General features: G+C 41.9%; 1 protein-coding gene across 1 annotated transcript; it reads right to left on the reverse strand.

Moving 5' to 3' along the window:
• Window positions 1-5,411: 5,411 nt before the first annotated feature.
• Window positions 5,412-10,865, reverse strand: krt8 (keratin 8). Its single transcript, XM_063463836.1, has 8 exons — window positions 10,347-10,865; window positions 8,495-8,703; window positions 7,806-7,866; window positions 7,432-7,527; window positions 6,968-7,132; window positions 6,753-6,878; window positions 6,404-6,668; window positions 5,412-6,272 (listed from the first exon to the last, which is right to left on the reverse strand). Exons 1-8 carry the CDS (start codon window positions 10,737-10,739, stop codon window positions 6,019-6,021), a joined length of 1,569 nt encoding a protein of 522 aa, XP_063319906.1. The 5' UTR covers window positions 10,740-10,865; the 3' UTR covers window positions 5,412-6,018.
• Between the last annotated feature and the right edge of the window lie 8,762 nt (window positions 10,866-19,627).

A 19,627-nucleotide genomic window follows, 5' to 3' on the forward strand; every position in this document is an offset into this window, starting at 1 on the left:
CTCACTGTATAGTATTTGGCACATTTGAAAAATCTACTTTGTTTTTTCACAACTATGGAAAGTTTTCACAACTAAGCTGCTTTTGCTTGGACTGTATTTTGATATTATTTAACTCTAAAGAGAACATACTGTGCAGGAGAGGAGGATCTGTAATGTTTCGCATTTAGGTTACACATTCTAGTTCCTTTGTTCTGATCAGCATACCAGTAGTATATGCACACAGACACCCACACACCCATACCGTATATACATACACAGGGTGTGCCCAGCATCAACTGTCATTGCTACTCAAGTATTCAGTGACCTGCAGGCAAGATAAGTGATGAGACGTTGCCCCCTGGTGGTACCTTGTGGAAAAAAGGGCGTAAGATCTGTGGCTCAGGAGTGTTTCTATAGGCCTGATGCTGAACACCCAATCTGTAATGATGAGCACTTTGAGTTTTCCATAAGCCTAGAAAAGCTCTATAGGAAGAGCAAACCAGTCACTCCCACTCACCCATGGTTCTATATGTCAGGTCTGGTGGCAGCGTTAGGCATTGGTGAGTACACACCTGCAGATAAGGTTCTTTCATATGTAGCCATACCACATTTTTGGAAGATAATTGATCAGATTACTTTCTGTGGAGATTTCAGAATTTAGAATGATGGACCAATGGTGGTGACTCAGGGGGTTTGGAAGCTCATCTGTAACCGGAAGGTTGCCAGTTCGATCCCCCTGCTCTCTGTCCTGGTCGTTGTGTCCTTGGGCAAGACACTTTACCCTACCGCCTACTAGTGTTGGCCAGAGGGGCCGATGGCGTGATATGCTTCTGTCAGTTTGCCCCAGGGCAGCTGTGGCTACAACTGTAGCTTGCCTCCACCAGTGTGTGAATGAATAGTGGAATTGTAAAGCGCTTTGGGTGCCTAGAAAAGCGCTATATAAATGCAATCCATTATTATTTCATATGTAGCTATAACACATTTTTGGAAGATAATTGATCAGATTACTTTCTGTGGAGATTTCAGAATTTAGAATGATGGACCAATGGTGGTGACTCAGGGGGTTTGGAAGCTCATCTGTAACCGGAAGGTTGCCGGTTCGATCCCCCTGCCCTCTGTCCAATATTTTCAGCTGATTGACTGTGGAAGTAAACTCCTCAAGGTCCAATAGAGATCGTTGATGTTTTCTTTAGTATATGAACATTTGTTTCTTATGCAATCACATGCAAATAAATACATAAGTACGGTGGCCCTAAGAAGTCACATAAACTGCAATTTAAGAAAACACCATTTACCGTAATTCTGTAGACACACGTTTGCTATTAGCCTTTTATTTGTGTGTGTGTGTGTGTGTGTGTGTGTGTGTGTGTGTGTGTGTGTGTGTGTGTGTGTGTGTGTGTGTGTTTGTGAGGGAGAGATTTTTCCATTTCCGGTGTGGTGTATTCTTAAATTGCAATGTGTTTGACCTCTCAGGGTCACTGTATAGAAGTCAACTGGTAGTTAAAAATTCTTTAGTTTTTTTGTTATGTGTGTATAAATCAAATGGCAGGATTTTAAGCACTTAGTAAATAAAAGAAGATCAACATAAAAAGATTTTGAAAAAGAAATATAAATATCCACATTGCCATAACAATACAAAAGAAGTGTAAAGTGCAGAATGGTGAATCCAATCTAATATCCTGGATTACAGCAGAGTGTAGTGTAATGACACATCTATATGCACCCCTACATCTTCTTGTCTATGTATCCATTTCGGGATCCAGTTAAAACTGGGTGAGAGGTGACGTACACCAGGTTGGCAATTAGTCATTTTTCTTTTATTTTCTGTTACAATATAGCACACAGGGTTATGGATATAACCACAGTCAAAAAAAAAAAAAAAAAAAAAAAAAGATTGGCCACCAGGTGTCACTAGAGTTAGTTCAATGGACCTTGATGTCAAGTCTTTAAGGCTCTAGTACTCTATTGGAGAAAATAAACACCACTGGTCCACTTATATTGATGGCAAATGTCGCTGCAAATACATACAGTAAATGGCCTGTATATATAAATATATGATGATAATAAGAAATTATCATGGAACTGGATATTCTATGTATTTGTAGTTTTCTAGCTCCATTCAGTGTCACTGTTTATGTTATCTAGAGCTATCATTGATATTTGAAAACAGCTCTTATGTTGTTTATGCCGAATTCTGACCCTACTATTTGAATGCTGCAGCAGAAATCCAGACTCTTCAGAGACAATGTTTTTCCAGTCTTCTGTTGTCCAATTTTTCTAGTCTGGGCATTCTCCTCTGACTGATATCAACTGACTTACTAACATATCCATATCCAAGATCTAGAACCATCTAGAACTAAATTAAATGACTTGCAATGCAATATTGTTACTGCAATACAGTCATGGTCCACTGCCACAAAGTGGCCAGTAAACATTCCTTATGAAAAAGTTTAAAAAGTAAATATATTCTTCTGTGTGCAGTTAATGTTTTGGGGGAAACTGAATGGTTACACACCCTTAAAGCAAATCCTTAATCTGTAGCACAGTATGCTTTGAAATGCTGTGTTTCTTCTTCATTAACAGACTTTTTTGTAATGCAGAATAATCAAAAGTGGAATTATTTAATGCTAAGAAAAAACTATATCTGTACACTGTCGGGGAGGTTCACTACAACAGCCATTTAAAATGAAGCAGTAGATGGACTGAGGTACTACTGATGACATTAATGAAGGTACTGTGTAGAGCCATAGTTAGTGCAATTATTATTTACCTTGTATTCCATGTCAAAATGGCTACTTTGTAAGAGATTTATTACAGTATCTGAAGTACTGAAGATAGAAAGGAAATAGTTACATTTAGATTATTCTTAGTGATATGATTGTGATTCTAGGTAAACTACACTATATATCTACTTACTTTTTGCATTTAAACTATTATTATAAATACTATTTATGTTTCTTCATTCACTATTAGTATTTAAAAGTTCAATAAAAACAACTATACAGATCCTTTGAAATTACTCCAAGGATATTCATAGTCTTTTTTTATTTACATAAATAATAATATATATATTTACATATTCATTTTGTAGATTTTGTACTGCACAGTTCTGCAGCACTATATACATATGAGAGAGAGATAGAGAGACCACATAGAAGAGCGCAACATAGAAGAGCCACCTCGAAGGGACAAGACTCGGCTGTCCATTTGCATCTAAAGGACAAAGGTCACTCTTTTGAGGACGCCAATGTCAAGGACAAGGTAGAGCATCAATACAGGGCCCATGTCCCTCTTGGGGGACGCTCCCATAGGGCTTAAATCTGGGACCATTTGACCTTAGAACTGAAGAAGCTTCTCAGATGAGAGGTGAAACATCTTCAAGCAACTAAAAAAAGTCCAGACGCTTTGTAGCTTAGACATGCTCAACAAAGACAATTTTTATACACAGTAAAAGTTGCGTGTAAATCTTTTTAGTCAATACTGTATTCTGTTTAGTAACCGAAGTATTTATAAATCTGAAGTTATATTAGCTCCAGTCAGAAACTGTGCATATATGTGTATGCATACTATGTGTTTTTGTTTGACCCTTACCTTTATTCTTTTTACCTAAAAATAATTTTTACTATTTTCTAAGCTATTGTGACCACATGAAGACAGGATGATGCATACTCTATGTTACAATATGATAGTAAAGCCCCATAGGTGTGCAGTTACATTAAAAAAAATGTATTTACTGTCCCAGTTTATTCATGTGAGGCTCTGCATCTTCTTTTGGAATCTCTAAGGCCCACAACTAAGCCTCCAGTCTGAAAGTGAAGTGCTGTATTTGGATGATATTGATTGATTGATGAATATGAGGTGTGTGAAATGTGATGAAGACTGATTATTTGGGATTGAATTGCATTGAATTGCATTGAATTGAATTGAATTGAATTGAATTGAATTGAATCGAATTTAATTTATATAGAACCAAATCACAGCAGTCATCTAAAGCTACTTTATATTATAAGGTAAAGACCTCACAATAATATAAAAAAACCCAACAATCCAATGACCCCTGTGAACAAGTCCCCGGCAAGAAAGGGAAGGATGAACCTCTGGCTCATGGAGGGGCAACAATCTACTGTGACTTGTTGGGCAGTGAAACAAGGGAGACTGTTTAGACTCTACTATCACTACTATTCCTTCTATTTTTCATCTATTTTCCATCCATTTTCTTCCGCTTATCTGGGGCCGGGTCGCGGGGGCAGCAGCCCAAGCAGAGAAGCCCAGACCTCCCTCTCCCCAGCCGCCTCCTCCAGCTTATCCGGGGGAACACCAAGGCGTTCCCAGGCCAGCCGAGAGATATAATCTCTCCAGCGTGTCCTGGGTCTGCCCCGGGGCCTCCTCCTGGTGGGAAATGCCCGGAAAACCTCACCCAGGAGGCATCCAGGGGGCATCCTTGTCAGATGCCCGAACCACCTCAACTGGGTCCTTTTGATGCGGGGGAGCAGCGGCTCTACTCTGAGCCCCTCCCGAATGCTGAGCCCCTCCCGAATGGCCGAACTTCTCACCCTATCTCTAAGGGAGAGGCCAGCCACCCTTTGGAGGAAACCTATTTCCGCCGCTTGTATTCGCAATCTCGTTCTTTCGGTCACTACCCACAGCTCGTGGCCATAGGTGAGGGTAGGGACGTAGATCGACCGGTAAATTGAGAGCTTCGCTTTTACGCTCAGCTCTCTCTTCACCACAACAGACCGGTACAGCGTCCACATCACTGCAGTCACCGCACCAATCTGTCTGTCGATCTCCCGCACCTTCTCCCATCACTTGTGAACAAGACCCCGAGATACTTAAACTCCTCCACTTGGGGCAGGGTCTTGTCCCTGACCCGGAGTGGGCACTCCACCCTTTTCTGGCTGAGGACCATGGCCTCAGGTTTGGAGGTGCTGATTCTCATTCCCACCGCTTCACACTCAGCTGCGAACCATTCCAAGGCGAGCTGGAGGCCATCACCCGATGAAGCCAACAGGACCACATCATCTGCGAAAAGCAGAGCTGAGATCCTGAGACCACTGAAGTGAAAGCCTTCCGCCACTTGGCTGCGCCTACAAATTCTGTCCATAAAAATTATGAACAGAATCGGTGACAAAAGGCAGCCCTGGTGGAGCCCATCACCCCCTAGGAACAAGTCCGACTTATTGCCGGCTATGCGGACCAAGCTCTTGCAACTGTCGTATAAGGACTGTATGGCCCGTAGCAATGGGCCAGACACTCCATACTCCAGGAGCACCCCCCACAGGACCCCCCGAGGGACAGGGTCGAATGCCTTCTCCAAGTCCATAAAACACATGTAGACTTGTTGGGCAAACTCCCATGCGCCCTCGAGTATCCTCGAGAGGATAAAGAACTGGAATTTGGACCACTATTTATTTAAAAAACAAAGAAACACATTTTTACCTTCAGTAAACACATTTTTATTTGGATTGGTAGCAAAAACAGCACCTCAGGACAACAGGTTGGTGTGGCAGCCTCCTAAGGGGTCAAACAGTTTCAGTTACAGGGCACGCACAGGAGACACATGCACTACCTACTGTAGCAGGCAATTTTACGACATTATTTGACCATGAACACTGGAGCACTGTGTCAGTACATTCACATTCCTCTGACAAAACCACTGTCTATTTGATGCACAGCAAAGGCACTTTAAGCATGGAACAGCAGTTGCATAGATTTCAAGGGAGCGTGACACATCTGTGTTTTATTCCTAGCTGAAGTAGGCCCAGGTTTTATCGGACTTTTTTAAACAAACAACTATTTTTAGTACAAACTGTCAGAAAACAGACATACAAAACAAAATCCTTTGGTCCCTTTCAAATCTTTGGTAGTGTTACAATCATTTATTGCTTGGTTAAGAACATGTTAAGGCTCTGAAGAGTGGCTGGCAAGCTATTGTTTCAGACTTGTTTATTGGGTTGGGGGTGAACTGTGACTATATAACTACCATAGAGGCAGAGAAGATCATAGCAGACAGGCAGCTACACCTCTAGACTAGACCGCTCAATCCTCAATGACTTCGGAGGACTCGGACACAACTTTGCCGTCCTTGGTCTCAATCATCTTGATCACAACATTCTTCTTAGTCTGGGTGCTGTATCCACCGGCACTGCCGCTGCTGCTGCTGAAGCCACCACTACTGTATCCGCCACCATATCCACTACCGTATCCACTACCGTATCCGCTGCCGAAACCGCTGGAGTAGGTGCTCGAGTAGCTGCTCTTCATGCTGTCCATGGGGAATCCACTGTAGCTTGCTGTTGAGAGACAATACTTTAACTTAAAAATGTTCACTTAATAGGTTAAACTGGTTCAAATCTGTTAAACCTGAAAACTACAAGAGAATCCAAACTACAAGTGCTTCAGGATGTCACTGAAGGGAACTTACTGCTCTGCTGGGAGATGTTGATAGCCTTGATGCCGTTCGCCAATCTGTCCTCTTCTCCCTCCAGGAGTTTTCTGTAGGTGGCAATCTCAATGTCCAGAGCCAGCTTGACGTTCATTAGGTCCTGGTATTCTCTAATCTGGCGGGCCATGTCCTGTTTGGCTCTCTGCAGGGCATCTTCCAGGTCCTTGATGCGGGCCTTGGCGTCCTTCACAGCCAGCTCGCCACGCTCCTCTGCCTCAGCAATCTGGGCCTCCAGGTTGGCACGCTAACAGATGATTGATATAAGAGTAAGACTTTGTCCAAACAACCGGCAGTAAATGACTAGGCTAAGTGTGGTGGCTGAAAATACCTGTCCCTTGACGGCGTCAATCTCTGACTGTAGTCTCTGGATCATGCGGTTAAGGTCTGCGATCTCTGTCTTTGTAGCCCTCAAGTCATCTCCGTATCTGTTGGCGGATGTCTGCATCTCCTCATACTAAATGAACATAAGTAAAGCAAGATATTATAAACCCGAAAGTCTCTAATGAGAACGACCTGATAAACGTAATAGGAATCGTCTGTTACCTTGGTCTTATACCATGTCTCTGCCTCAGCACGGGTACGGTTGGCAATGTCCTCATACTGTGCCTTAACCTCTGCAACGATGGCATCCATGTCCAGGTTGCGGCTGTTGTCCATCTCCACAATGACTGATGTGTCCTTGATCTGGCTCTGGAGCTCACGCAGTTCCTAGTCAAAAGGCAAAGAGAAGAAGAGGTGAAAGATTAGTCATGTAAGCCCCATGATGAAACGCTTAAAACTAACGCACTCAAAGAGGTGGTGTAAGGAAAGATGCTAAACAGATGAAAAAATCAAGATTGCTGCAAAGGCAAAACATATTCCAAAAGGAGACCACAAACATCATAAGAATGCCATGGCAGGGAAGATAAATGCTGATGAAAGCAGCAAGTGGTTTAGTGGTTGGAGGTTTTGAAGCCAAAAGGGAAGCAGGGAACAAACAATGCAGTCACGCTGATTTTGTGCCGTACCTCCTCATAGATCGACCTGAGGAAGTTAATCTCATCTGTCAAACTCTCCAGCTTAGCCTCCAGCTCAACCTTATTCATGTAGGCCTCATCGACATCCTGGAAGAAAGAAAAGAAAAGCAAAACTTTTGTTAGAACAGGAGGCTAATTTAAGAAAAGTTGTACCTTCTTAACATCGACTCCAACCCACCTAGGCTTAGAGTCCTTTTTTATAGAACACCCAAACGGTAAAGCTTTTAACAGAAAGACTATATGAGACTTCATTTGACATGTAACATATCCTAATTTCTGAATTTCTGCTGTGGCTCAAACAACAGTCGACCCCAACCCCTGGCCCAGCAGATGTTATGATGCTGTAAGAAAAAAACAGTGCTGACCTTCTTGATCAGGACAAAGTCATTCTCACACTCTGTGCGCTTGTTGATCTCGTCTTCATACCTGAAAGGATAAAGACAATAGTATTCATGAGGCCATTTTGAAAATCCAGAAATAACTCATTGTATTTCAGTGTTTTTAAAAGTAACACTAGGTGGTGCAAGACGACCATAACTGATTGGTGAACTCCTTTGGGACATTTGCCTCACACAGCGTTTGTTGACTCTGGGCCAAGAAGTGTTGCTGATATTTCTCCCTTGGGAGCCCCTCAGCTGATGTGCCCCATTTGTCTGCAGACAACTAAAGAGCACATGCAGCACTGCTGTCCTCTGATGGAGATGTGCACGCCCACATGGGCACAATCAAGCTTGTTTCCTGCTTGTGTAAATGCTATAGACAGGTCTGCTGACAGCCAACTCACTATCAGTGAGCTTTACCTCCACTCATACGTAATGTAATGGGTGTTTGGAACATGCTTCCTGAGTGTTGTAATTCCCTCGAGTTAGTGTGACGCAAAACAACGGACAGATGTAGGGAGTAGTCTGTACGGCTCACACAAATGTAAGGCTTCTTTTGTGCACATATTAGTTGAATGGAAACAGATGAATCCTACATAAAACATATGTGTCAGCCCTGCAGGACTGAAGAGGCTCATTCTTTGCCCTCACTGACCCCCTCCCTCCACACTCACTTGTTCTTGAAGTCCTCCACCAGGCCCTGCATGTTGTGCAGGTCAGCCTCCAGCTTCATCTTGTCGTTGCCCAGGCTGTCCAGCTGTCTGCGAAGGTTGGCGATGTAAGCCTCGAACATGGCGTCGATGTTGGAACGGGTGGTGGTCTGTCCCTGCAGCAGGCTCCACTTGGTCTCCAGCATTTTGTTCTGCTGCTCAAGGAAGCGGACCTGAGGTTCACAGAAAGAGGCAGAAAAGACAGGGTTATGCATCTGACTGTGTACAATCATCTATGGATGAATATAAGCAAGCAGTAAATGAAACAGGCTTTCAACAAGTCAGTCACTTACATTTTTGCTTGTTGTCAGACATGCGAGTTATTATGAAACTTCCTTGTAAAGTATGAGCGTGCGGTCGATGGGACCCTGATGTAATAGAATAGCTTTATCTAAGGATTCAGTTACCATCAACATGGTCATCAACCTCGCCATTTGCCACCTATTGTCTTTGTTGTTCTTGTCTATCTTTGGTGTTTTGTAAGCTGCTCTGCTGCCAGACTGGCTGTTTTGTTTTTCCAAAGGAAGGTACGCATGACATGCTCGCATCCTGACAGGAGGTAGGGGGTTGGAAAAAAGCAGTGATGGAGGAACAGCTTTAGCTGACCATGTCTTCCTGTTTTTGTGTGACAAATAAAAAAAAGGGGCGAAGCTGAATTTTGTCGGCAGGCAGATGAAGAAAGGTCAATATTTAACCGCGTAATAAGGATGTGCTGAACGGAGAGAACGTGAAGCTAGATGGGGCAAAGTGAAGAGCTGTGTGGTTTGCATACTTGCATACTAAAAAGAGAAACAGTGAAAGCAGATATATGACTCATTGGACCTTGGACCATGAGACAGTGCACTCTAAAGCTGAGGCCTAACTGCCTCCCGTTGTCTTCATTAGAGCTGGAGAGAAATCAGATAACAGAAGTGGCTCCAAATACAGCACACGAAATAAAAGAGATGTGGGCGGAAGTTCGTTTGCTCGGTGTCAAAGCATGCAAAATGCACTCTAGCTTCTTAATCATTGCTCTGGGAGTAACAGAGTCGATATGTAGCCAGTCAGCTGGCACTGGCGAGAACATGAAACCTACTGGCCTTTTTAAATATTAACCCACTCCTGAGAGCTCAGAGGACAAATACTCTACTGAGTGTCACATAAACTTTCATGGACTTCACTGCTGATTAGAAAGATAAAAACTTCATCTGCTGATACACCCGGTGGGCATTCTTTATACAGTGTGTCACTGTGAAAGACGCCATTGTCACAAAGGTAACAATAGCACTCAGTACTGACTGTATGCGTGTATTTGGCAGGGGTGGGGGCCAGCAGGGAGAGCCACACCCCAAGCAAAGGGAGGGACCATTCCCAAGGTAACTCGTATCACAAGCCCTGAGCTCTGCCCTGACACACCCTGAACTTTTTTCCTCTCTCTTCTCTCTCTCTCTTTGTCTTCGTTTCTCATTCTACACGTCTGTTTTTCATCACTATAAAAGGGCAGCCAGAGCCAGAAGATATGAGAGCCTAACCCCGAGTTGCCTTTTGCAGCGTTTGTGGGAGGGAAGCAAAGAGATGAATAAATCAAATTTCCCCATGCAGCAAAAGTGAGGAAATCAGCATTACAGAACATGTGGCCAACATATGGGTCTCCCTCTCAAATGTTGCATAACAGTGTAACAGCTCTGAAATACATACAATACAGCAATCTTTCTTTTTAGCACACTTTGCCCAAGCTTTCAGCTTTCAGTGCAACTAATGTAGCTCCTGCTTGAGAAGAATAAAACGGCCTGAAACTTTGAGCTACACTCATCTGACCACTACTACAAACTCTTACCTTGTCAATGAAGGAAGCAAAGCGGTTGTTGAGGCTCTTGATCTGCTCCTTCTCCTGGGTGCGGACAACTTGGATGTTGGGGTCAATCTCCAGGTTCAGGGGGGCCAGAAGGCTCTTGTTCACAGTCACAGCAGTGATGGTCTGGCCACCACCCAAACCACCACCATAGCCCAAACCAATGCCCATTGCTCCTGAGCCACCCATGCCTGAGCTCACGCTGTAGGCAGAGGACCTGGTGATGCCACCACCCACAAACTGACTAGGGGCACCATAGGAACTCCTGGCAGAGTACCTCTTGCTGGCAGAAATACCTGATCCAGCATAGGAACTGCTGCTGAAGGTCCTTGGAGCAGAAGAGCTCTTGTAACTCATCGTGGTCGCCCTGTAAGACATTGTGAAGTAGTTTTTCTTTTGGATGAAAAGAGTCTGGGTAGGTCAGACCAAGTGGCTCGGTAAATAAGGCAGGCAGTCAGGCAGGCCAGCAGTGGGGAGAGACCAGAGTGGATAGAAAGACGAGAATCTACTGAAGAGTTTTAAAGCCTTCCCCAGTGGGAGGGGACTTCAGTGACTTCAGGCTTTAGATGCCATTGGCTGCAGGTCTATGACAGGGAGGGCTGGGCTGTAACTTTACACTTCTATGACACACGGTCCAGTCATTCAAAACCATTACCTGCCCTTTCTACAGGCTTCTCTGGGTTGTAAGAAAAAAACTTTTCTTTTTGAGGAATGTGGAGATATTTCTCTCCTCAGTCTGTCTCTTTCCTAGTAAAAGTATTCAAGCACACTACAAATGAAATACTTTCTAGTAATAATGATTGTATTCCAGTTGAAGCTTTGTATGAAAAAAGCTGCAGCATTAGCATGTGGGGGCTGGTGCCTGAGTGGGTGGTTGATAAGCAGCTCAGCAGTTCTCGCACATGTACGTGAGTTACATCTGTACAACAAAAAATGTTCTGTTATAATTCATTGATAAGGCATTTGTGAACTGGTATGTGTAAGAAGGGAGGTGTCATCCTAATGAAACAAACAATGAATATGGAATGTAGACTGGGATGCATTGCGATGATTTGGGTAATTGCTAAATGTCTACTCTGCAAGGAATTCCTTCACCCTCCTTTCTGTGACTTCAACACAAATAACACATCATCACAGATCATTTCAAATAACAGGTTGGACTACAAGTTGTTGTGGATGCAGTTCAAAACTTGTGTATGAATTAACTTTTTAAATGTTAGCTCCCAGCATTGCAGTTTGGCCATCTCTAATTCAGCCTTGTAGGTGTTAGAACGTTTTATATTCTTACTTTGAGTTAGCAGCAAAGATTTACACTGATCCCACGCCTCAAGCTAGCCAGCAACAGCCAGCAGCCGGTTAGTGATATCTTAGCTTGCGTTCCATATACAACTGAAAGTTTTCCTTACTCTGATAAAAGACCTATAAATCATTAGTAAACTATTAACTAACAGGCCAGTGATTAACCATTTATAAAGGGTCTCTTATTAGTTTCAGTAGGAAATGTTTTCTTTTTTAATATTTATTTTCATTTGTACATAAATCAAAGATTACCAGCAAACAATTACCTAGCTTACACGCTAACAGGCTAACCTGGTCTTTTGTCAAGCTAAGGTAATTGACTGCTGTTTGTACATTTCGCTCAGCTGGCCCACTTTGAATCAAGTTTGGAAAACTATACATTGTTTAAAAGCATACTTTAAATATAGTAACATTTTTATGACGATATCCAGAGCAATAGAGAAAAACTTAGTTTCTGTATTATTAATAGTGGAAGGCTGGCTTGTTGAATCACTACTGCTGCAGACTTCACCATCAGAGTTTAGAAAAATTGCTTTCATGCTCTTACTGTGATTTATAAAAAAAACCCCAAAAAAACAACAAAGTGTAGGTTAATGGATTAGTCACTTTGATGTGTCTTAGTTTGTATTTATTTATGGTTTGTCCTTGTCCCCTAACCCGTTAACTGGTTGTGGTAAATGACTGATTGTTAGGGTTTTGCCTTTAACATTGTAGCCTCTTTACCTTACAAAATAAAGCACCTCAGAGTTTATTGGTGGTTTATGAATAAAACGAATAGAGATAGTTGATAACCAGAGAGGACAATTTCATTTTTGAAAATCCAACCTTGTTTTAAACAAGAGTGAAAGAGTTCTAATATTTTCATCGGGGCTCAAGATCCTCTGCAGATACAGGGAACCTGTATGCAATCCCCAGTCTGTGCCTTAGCACATCACATGTGCAGGTCTGTGTACTTTCATCTGCAAACCAGGTGAACTGCACAAACCAGCAGGCTTTTGTTACGGTCCACCAAGAGGTATGTCAGGTTAACGCCACTAAGCCTGAGGCTTTTAAAAACAATGAACACAAGTGCTTGACAGTTTATTCATGCATATATACACTGTGCTGTTATACATTAACAGTTGTTTAAATGATGTGCATGCTTCTCAGCTAAACAGTTGTGATGCATTGTTGTTCTCTCTAAACATGTTCCCAAATTCACAGCTTATACCTGAGGGAGTTTGTGTAAATGCGAGTACAGTAACTTCATGTTTTTACCAGACTACAGGACAGGATGTCGAGTCAAAAGTCTTTCCACCAATACCCACCCTGCGTTCTTCTCCTCCCTCATTCATTTCCTCCTTCAGTGCCTCGCCACAATGAGTCATGAGTCTTGGCATTACCGATTCAACCCTCTCTACCATACCCTCTCTCCTCCATCTTCTGTAGCCTTCTTCAGTGCCTCTTGGCCTCATAACTGTCATGGAAACATGCAGAAATAAAACACAGCGGTCCCATCACCATCTTTGAAATGCCAAATCGATGCCAGCTGAAGAGCTCTACAAAAGCTCTACAAAAGCACATAGGGACTGAGGTGCTATGTGGCAATGTTGCCATGGTATTGTGAGTTGCTGTTGTTGTCACATTGGTGAATCTGTTAAGCGACAAATACAAACAAAAGAGGGAACTCCTGTTGGGCTCTGTGTACGTCATATGACAGCAGTGAAATCATAGTTCTCATATAGTATCAGCAGATTATGAATCACGTAGGATGTCGATTTAATCAACAGGAGTGAGTCACAGTTTTCTCTCAGTCCGCCTGGAAGTAAATTGAATTTCAGTAAATTCCACCATGAATTATGAAACTTTGTTGGGATGCCATATGACTCGAATCATTTTATTTTTTTAAAACACTGGAAAACCGACAGAAGGAAAATCCTCGTTTTCAGTGGTTCCATGTGACTAAATACAACAACAAAATCAAACAGCAGTACAAGAAAACTGTATCAAGTTGGTACAATTTTTACTGTAAGTGACTGAGTGGGGTCATTCACAATCACATCATTCTGTGTTTCTGCAGGCTGACAAACACCTGCCTCCTTCCAAAGCCTTTTCAGCATCATAGGTTTGATTTTATTTAAATTTTCCAGTTTTAACCACCAAACATTTTGCGGGAAACCTTGACTAAAAGACCTAGAGTGTCGACAGTTATTGAGTTTTTCTACAGCAAATATTCTTAACATTATACACCTGCCCACGTGATGTTTTCCTTTTGTATTTTGGTGTTAAATTGATTAGCATACCATCATTTAATAAAAATCATGCATGGCATGAGGAAGGATTCCTGTATAACACATCGTGATGTCGTAGGCATTTATTTGTTTGTTAAAAGGTAAAAAAAGGCACTGACACTAAGACAAATCAATAAATATAACAGGGACAATTTAATGGTTTGATAGCTGTTAGCATTCTTATAAAAACTGGCTGATAAATAGTTATTCATGAAGGATACTTAAAGTTTTGTTAAAGCACATTCCCGATATATGGTGCATATTAAATTATGCTTTTACATGCATCTTTATTATCTTTTTGATGAGATACTAAACTGTATCAGATCAACTGAAAGGGATCAGTCTTCATGTTCTGTCCACACTCAAAAAAATATTTACACAAAATACTGACTTTAAATATAAGTGGATTACTTTTCCATGTGATATTGTTACATAAGGACCGTGTAAAATGTTACATTTAATGGAATCTGGTCCAAAAAACAAAAAAACTTTCTATGTAAAAAGGATGTTTACAGCTTTCCTGTAATCACTTTAAAACTGCTCCTCAGTTTCACTCCTACTCCCTTTGAGTAGCTATAATTTGATCAGTGTCCTCTTCATCAGAGTCCCCTGTGGGATCAAAGGTAACCTGATTTCAGCATTGCTCTTTCTTCAATCACATGACACCTGAAACAAAGAGGATTCTTCTATTTCCGCTTTGATCAGTCCAGCTGACATTGGTGTGGTCTTCCACTGAGATAAATGAGATAAAGGCACAGAATGTCAGCATCAGCAGATACCTGTTTGCAATGAAACCTCACACAGAGGGTAATCATAAGGCTTCCTTCTCTTCCCACATTGGTAAAGCACTGTAATTGCAACACGTTTATCTGATTTTGAGTTTTATTTACTTAATGAAAAGGCGGTTTCAGTCTACGCCTGTCGTTCACACCGTCCACCTAAGCCAGATATAATGATGCTTTCATCATCACCAGCACATGCCTGAAGTTTTTTTCACCATCTGTCATAAAAACATCAACAACCTGAGACTGACCCTGTGTCTGCCAGCTAATCACATGCCATTGAGGCAGCTGATTTTCTGGTTTGACTGGGACTAAGGCATTCACCAGGATGAATGAGAGCACAGAGAGGTGGACCTTCACACCAACGCTTACAACAGTCTACCAACATATCAAAGGATCCGTCACTGTCACATCAGCCCGCAGCTGTCACAAGGTGTGTCTAAGTGTGTCACAAGCTACTTTGGTGTGTGGGCGTGTGTGGGCAGGTACAGAGGCTGTCATGTTGATGGGTGTAACTCTCTCGCCCCTATGTGCCTCTTGACCTTAAAGGACACACAGGGTGGAGGAGAAACTTACTCATCCTGCAAGATCTTAAAAGATAGAGGAATTACAGGGTGAACTTGTGACTTGTCACCGAAATGCATTAAGTACAGTTACACCACTAAAAGCATTAAAAATCAAATTTACCAACTGTGTAACTCTTTTGTGTTTTGGATTTTTGGCTTTTTCAAAATTTTAACTGGAGGATTTGTCTTCACTCTTAATGCACACCAGTCCTTCCTGACAGGATACCCTGCACTCGCCCTGCACTTTGAACCACCCTTCGTGTTTTCAGGGAGCATTGTTTTCCAGTTGAACCTTCTATACCATAAATTGTTAAACAGGACCCTTCCTGTCAGACTGCACAAACCTGTTTGTTTCACTTGAGTTCCCTCTGGAAAAGTCGGGGGGTGGGGGGGTCTTAACACAACTAAAGAAAGGGGCCTCTGAAGTTTGCAGCACAAGCCTGCTAAGCAATAAATGTTTAAGTATGTCAGTTGTATGTTTTAACCAGTGTTTGCAGACCGATTCGATAGGTATGCACAGTAAGAAACTAGTGACAAAGTGCACAGACTCATCAAAGGTTGCAGATCAAGAGAGTCTGAGGGTCAGGCAGGGAAACCACCAATGTAACAACATTAACAATGCTTCAGTTCTACTTAGGTTTCGCAGTGAACCACAATATAAAGTGTCAGGACTCTAGGACATACTGCAAACCTTCACACAATAATCTGTTGCACAATTAAACCAGTGTTTTCCATGTTATAACTTGTAATAATAGATATAACCCTAACTCTAACCCACAAATCCTGACTTTGGCAAAAACTTGTCAGAGTCATTTTTCTTGGAAAAAGTGTCAACACATGCAGTTTTCTTCCCAGTAATGTAATGGCAACAAGCATGTATGCTATGTAGTTTGTAATGTGCATGTAATGCTAATCCTTCATTAGTAAGCAACCAGTTAGTATAAGATTTAAATGTTAAAGTTGTCCTCTACTGCCATTTGTTTGTTACAGAATATGACCAAAGTTTTAAATATTGATACATGCTCGGGATTTAGACTCATTTGCGCATGGTAGAACTGGTGCACATGGTAAAATGCATGGTAAAATGCACAAATGCAGACAGTGTGAAGGAGCTGGGGATTTGCCCCTTCCTGAGCTTGGTTCTTTTTTTATTCCCCCTGCCGCCAAGTACCAGATCAGTGGATAACACGAAGAGAATGGATGGAAGGATGGATGAACCTCCAATCTTCTGATATGAGGATGAGCTACAATACCAACAAAGCTGCAATTTCCTCATAATCACCTGTGTGTATGTCACCCGTGATTAAAGTGATTAATGTTGATGTTAATGTTAATGATGTTAATTTTACACCAATTTTAGTTGAATAGTTCAGGCTGAAGCGATGTGGAGTTATGCTATCCCCAATCAAACGACATCTTAAAGAGGTCCATTAATCTTTGTCATTCACAGTGCAGTTGCAACACAAAATAATTTATTTGCCACACACAGCCATAAAGGCATAAGCGTGCTGCGTTGTGTGCCAAACACAAATAGGAACAAAAACCACACCTACTGCTGGTTAGAGGTTGGAGCAAACCCAATATCAGTGATAAATATCCTGTCTAACAGGTATGAAAAGGCTGAATGAGTGGGGAGCATGTAAATACAACATGAAAGAGTCCCATCAGACACAATACGTTCTTTATGCATTGTTGATTTTTTTTTTAATGAAATTTGGGTCGTGGAAGGACTAGAAAAAAATAAAATAGTGAGCAACTATAACAATAGATAACTGGGATTAGGATTTTGCCCATTCTGTTTGTTATTCTCCCCTTTCGGGTTGATATTAAAATGGGAGAAGGAACAAGGGACTGGCAGCAGTAGGTGCATGTAGCCTACAACAAGCTACATCTGTCGTGTAGTTAGCCAGAGTGAAACAGGTTAGTGCTGTAGCTTTCAGTGTATACAGATGCAGTAGCAGCACTGCTCTGCTCCCTCACAGTAAATCCTTCTACAGCCCCAGAATCATCCTCCATACCAGGCTTTGACCTATTATTTCAAGCGTGCCAGTCATTCCTTCTCAAACACGAGATTGGACTCCGAGTTCTGCTTGTGATTCCTGCATGACAACTCGGTGGTTACCAGGGTAACGCTCAGGCAGGTAATCACGAACACCTGTTGAAAGCTGAAAACAGGCTGACTCTTAAATTCTTCTTCAATTAGATGCACAGTGAAAATTTAACCAGAATTAAAACTAAGCCCTCCACCACACACACACACACACACACACACACATGTCTGGTTTGCTATCCTCGTGGGGACATCCCATTGACATAATGCTTTCCCTAGCCCCTTACCCTAACCCTAACCATTAAAAATGAATGCCTAACCCTAACCCTTACCCTAAACCTAACCATAACCTAATTGTAACCCTGACAGTAAAACCGCATTTTGAGTGTGAAAATTGCTTTCAACCCCGAGGGGACCTGGATTTTGGTCCCCACGGTGCAGAAAGTCCCCACCAGGATAGTAAAAGTCAGATTTTGGTCCCCACCAGGATAGTACGAACCCGTACACACATACACACACACACACACACACACACACACACACACACACACACACACACACACACACACACCCTGTCCAGTGCACCAGCAGGTCTGTCCAGATTTGGACATGGTGGATAGTCAAAATAGTGTATAAACAGTACTAACACAAAAATAGCATACAAACAGAGATATGATAGATTGCCTTCTTTTTTACTATCCAATAAGTAAACAAACAAAAACAGGTTTAAGAAACAGATTAAGTGATATGTTTTTTGGGCCATATTTGGCATCATACAGTATTACAGTGTAATAACATAACTAGTTTTTAAAAAAAATAATTCTGTGTTTCTTTGACATTGGTTGCATATCATTATTGTCATTTTGTGCACGTAGTCAGTTTTTGTGTCTTTGTAGCTGCTTTAAGCCTCTTTGAAGTTAGCTGCTTCTTTTTGTCATCAATCATTGTCTTTGTAGTTATTTTGTGTCATTTTGTAGCTCTCTTGAGTTTCTTTTTGCATCTCTTTCTTATCATTTTGTTCATCTGTAGGTTTTTTTAGTCATCATTTTTTCCTGTTTGCAGTTGTTTGCATGCCTTGGTTAAAACCCCATTAGTCACAACTGTGATTACAGGGAAAGTGTAGTGCTCTATTACAGATATGAAATGTAGAACATTCCTACTGGCAAAGAAAATACATGTTGGTAATTCAGTAACTTTATACTAGCCCTTAAGTTTTTAGGCTTAAACATCTATTGAGACACTACTGATGTGCCTCACTGCAGAGCAGAACATACTCCTGTGTTATTTTTATAACTCTCTCACAGCAGTTTGAACAAATTAAATAAAGCTTGGACAGAAAAACTGAGGAGGAGAAGGGGAGGAGAGAAGTAAGAAACCCAACATGTTCCATGGAAAAACCTGGTCCTACTCAACTCAGTGGCCTTGCGCCCAGTTTACTAGTGCCCACAGAAAACTGGATGGCTTATTTGAGTTTCTGTCTCTTTCTCTCTTCTTCCTCCCTTTTTGAACAGCAGAATTTCCTGATTTATAAAACAAAGGCTTAATTTTATTTGCAGCGTGTGTGTAGAAACCTTTTCCTCTTATTTATATCAGTCGCATATGCATCTGTCTGCTGTTTCTGTCCACACACACACACACGCTTGCACACACACAGACCACATGTTCCTCTGATGTGTGTCCTTGTGTGATCTCTGTATTGCCCCACCCACCACCCTCCTCTCAAACACCACCCACCACCCTTACCCCCACCCAACGCCACACCCACAATCGCTATGGCAACGGGGTTTACCACAGCGTAGTGATGACTTTGTCAGATGTATATGTGACTGCCATGGAAATAGTGTGGTTGCCATGGGTACGGAGATACACAGAAGCATACAATGTGTAATTGCACACTGTATGGAACTTGGGTATTTGCGGAAACTGCAGCATGTGTCACAGACAGTTGCAGTCTCCCGTGTTCCTGTCAAGTGACTGGACTCATTCACGTAGACCTCATGCTAATGTACCGAGGCTCATTCCTTAAGCCTGACTGTTCCCTGCTTTTTTTAGAAAAATCGAAACTGAGAGATAAACCCAAACAGTCCCCACAGACTGTGGAACAATGCAAAAATAAATAAACTTTGACAGGGCTGCAAAATGGAAACGGAAGTCTATGGATGCTTTTTTCTTTTCTTTCTTTCTTTCTTTTTTTTTTTTTTTTTTTTTTTTTTTTTGCAAGGAGCCAATTAAGAACCCCTCGTTTTTTTGTTAATTTTCCCAAACTAAGTGTAAGTAGCCAAAACTGCTTGTGATAAAT

This window comes from Pelmatolapia mariae, linkage group LG20, assembly GCF_036321145.2.
Source record: "Pelmatolapia mariae isolate MD_Pm_ZW linkage group LG20, Pm_UMD_F_2, whole genome shotgun sequence".
Lineage (NCBI taxonomy): Eukaryota > Metazoa > Chordata > Actinopteri > Cichliformes > Cichlidae > Pelmatolapia > Pelmatolapia mariae.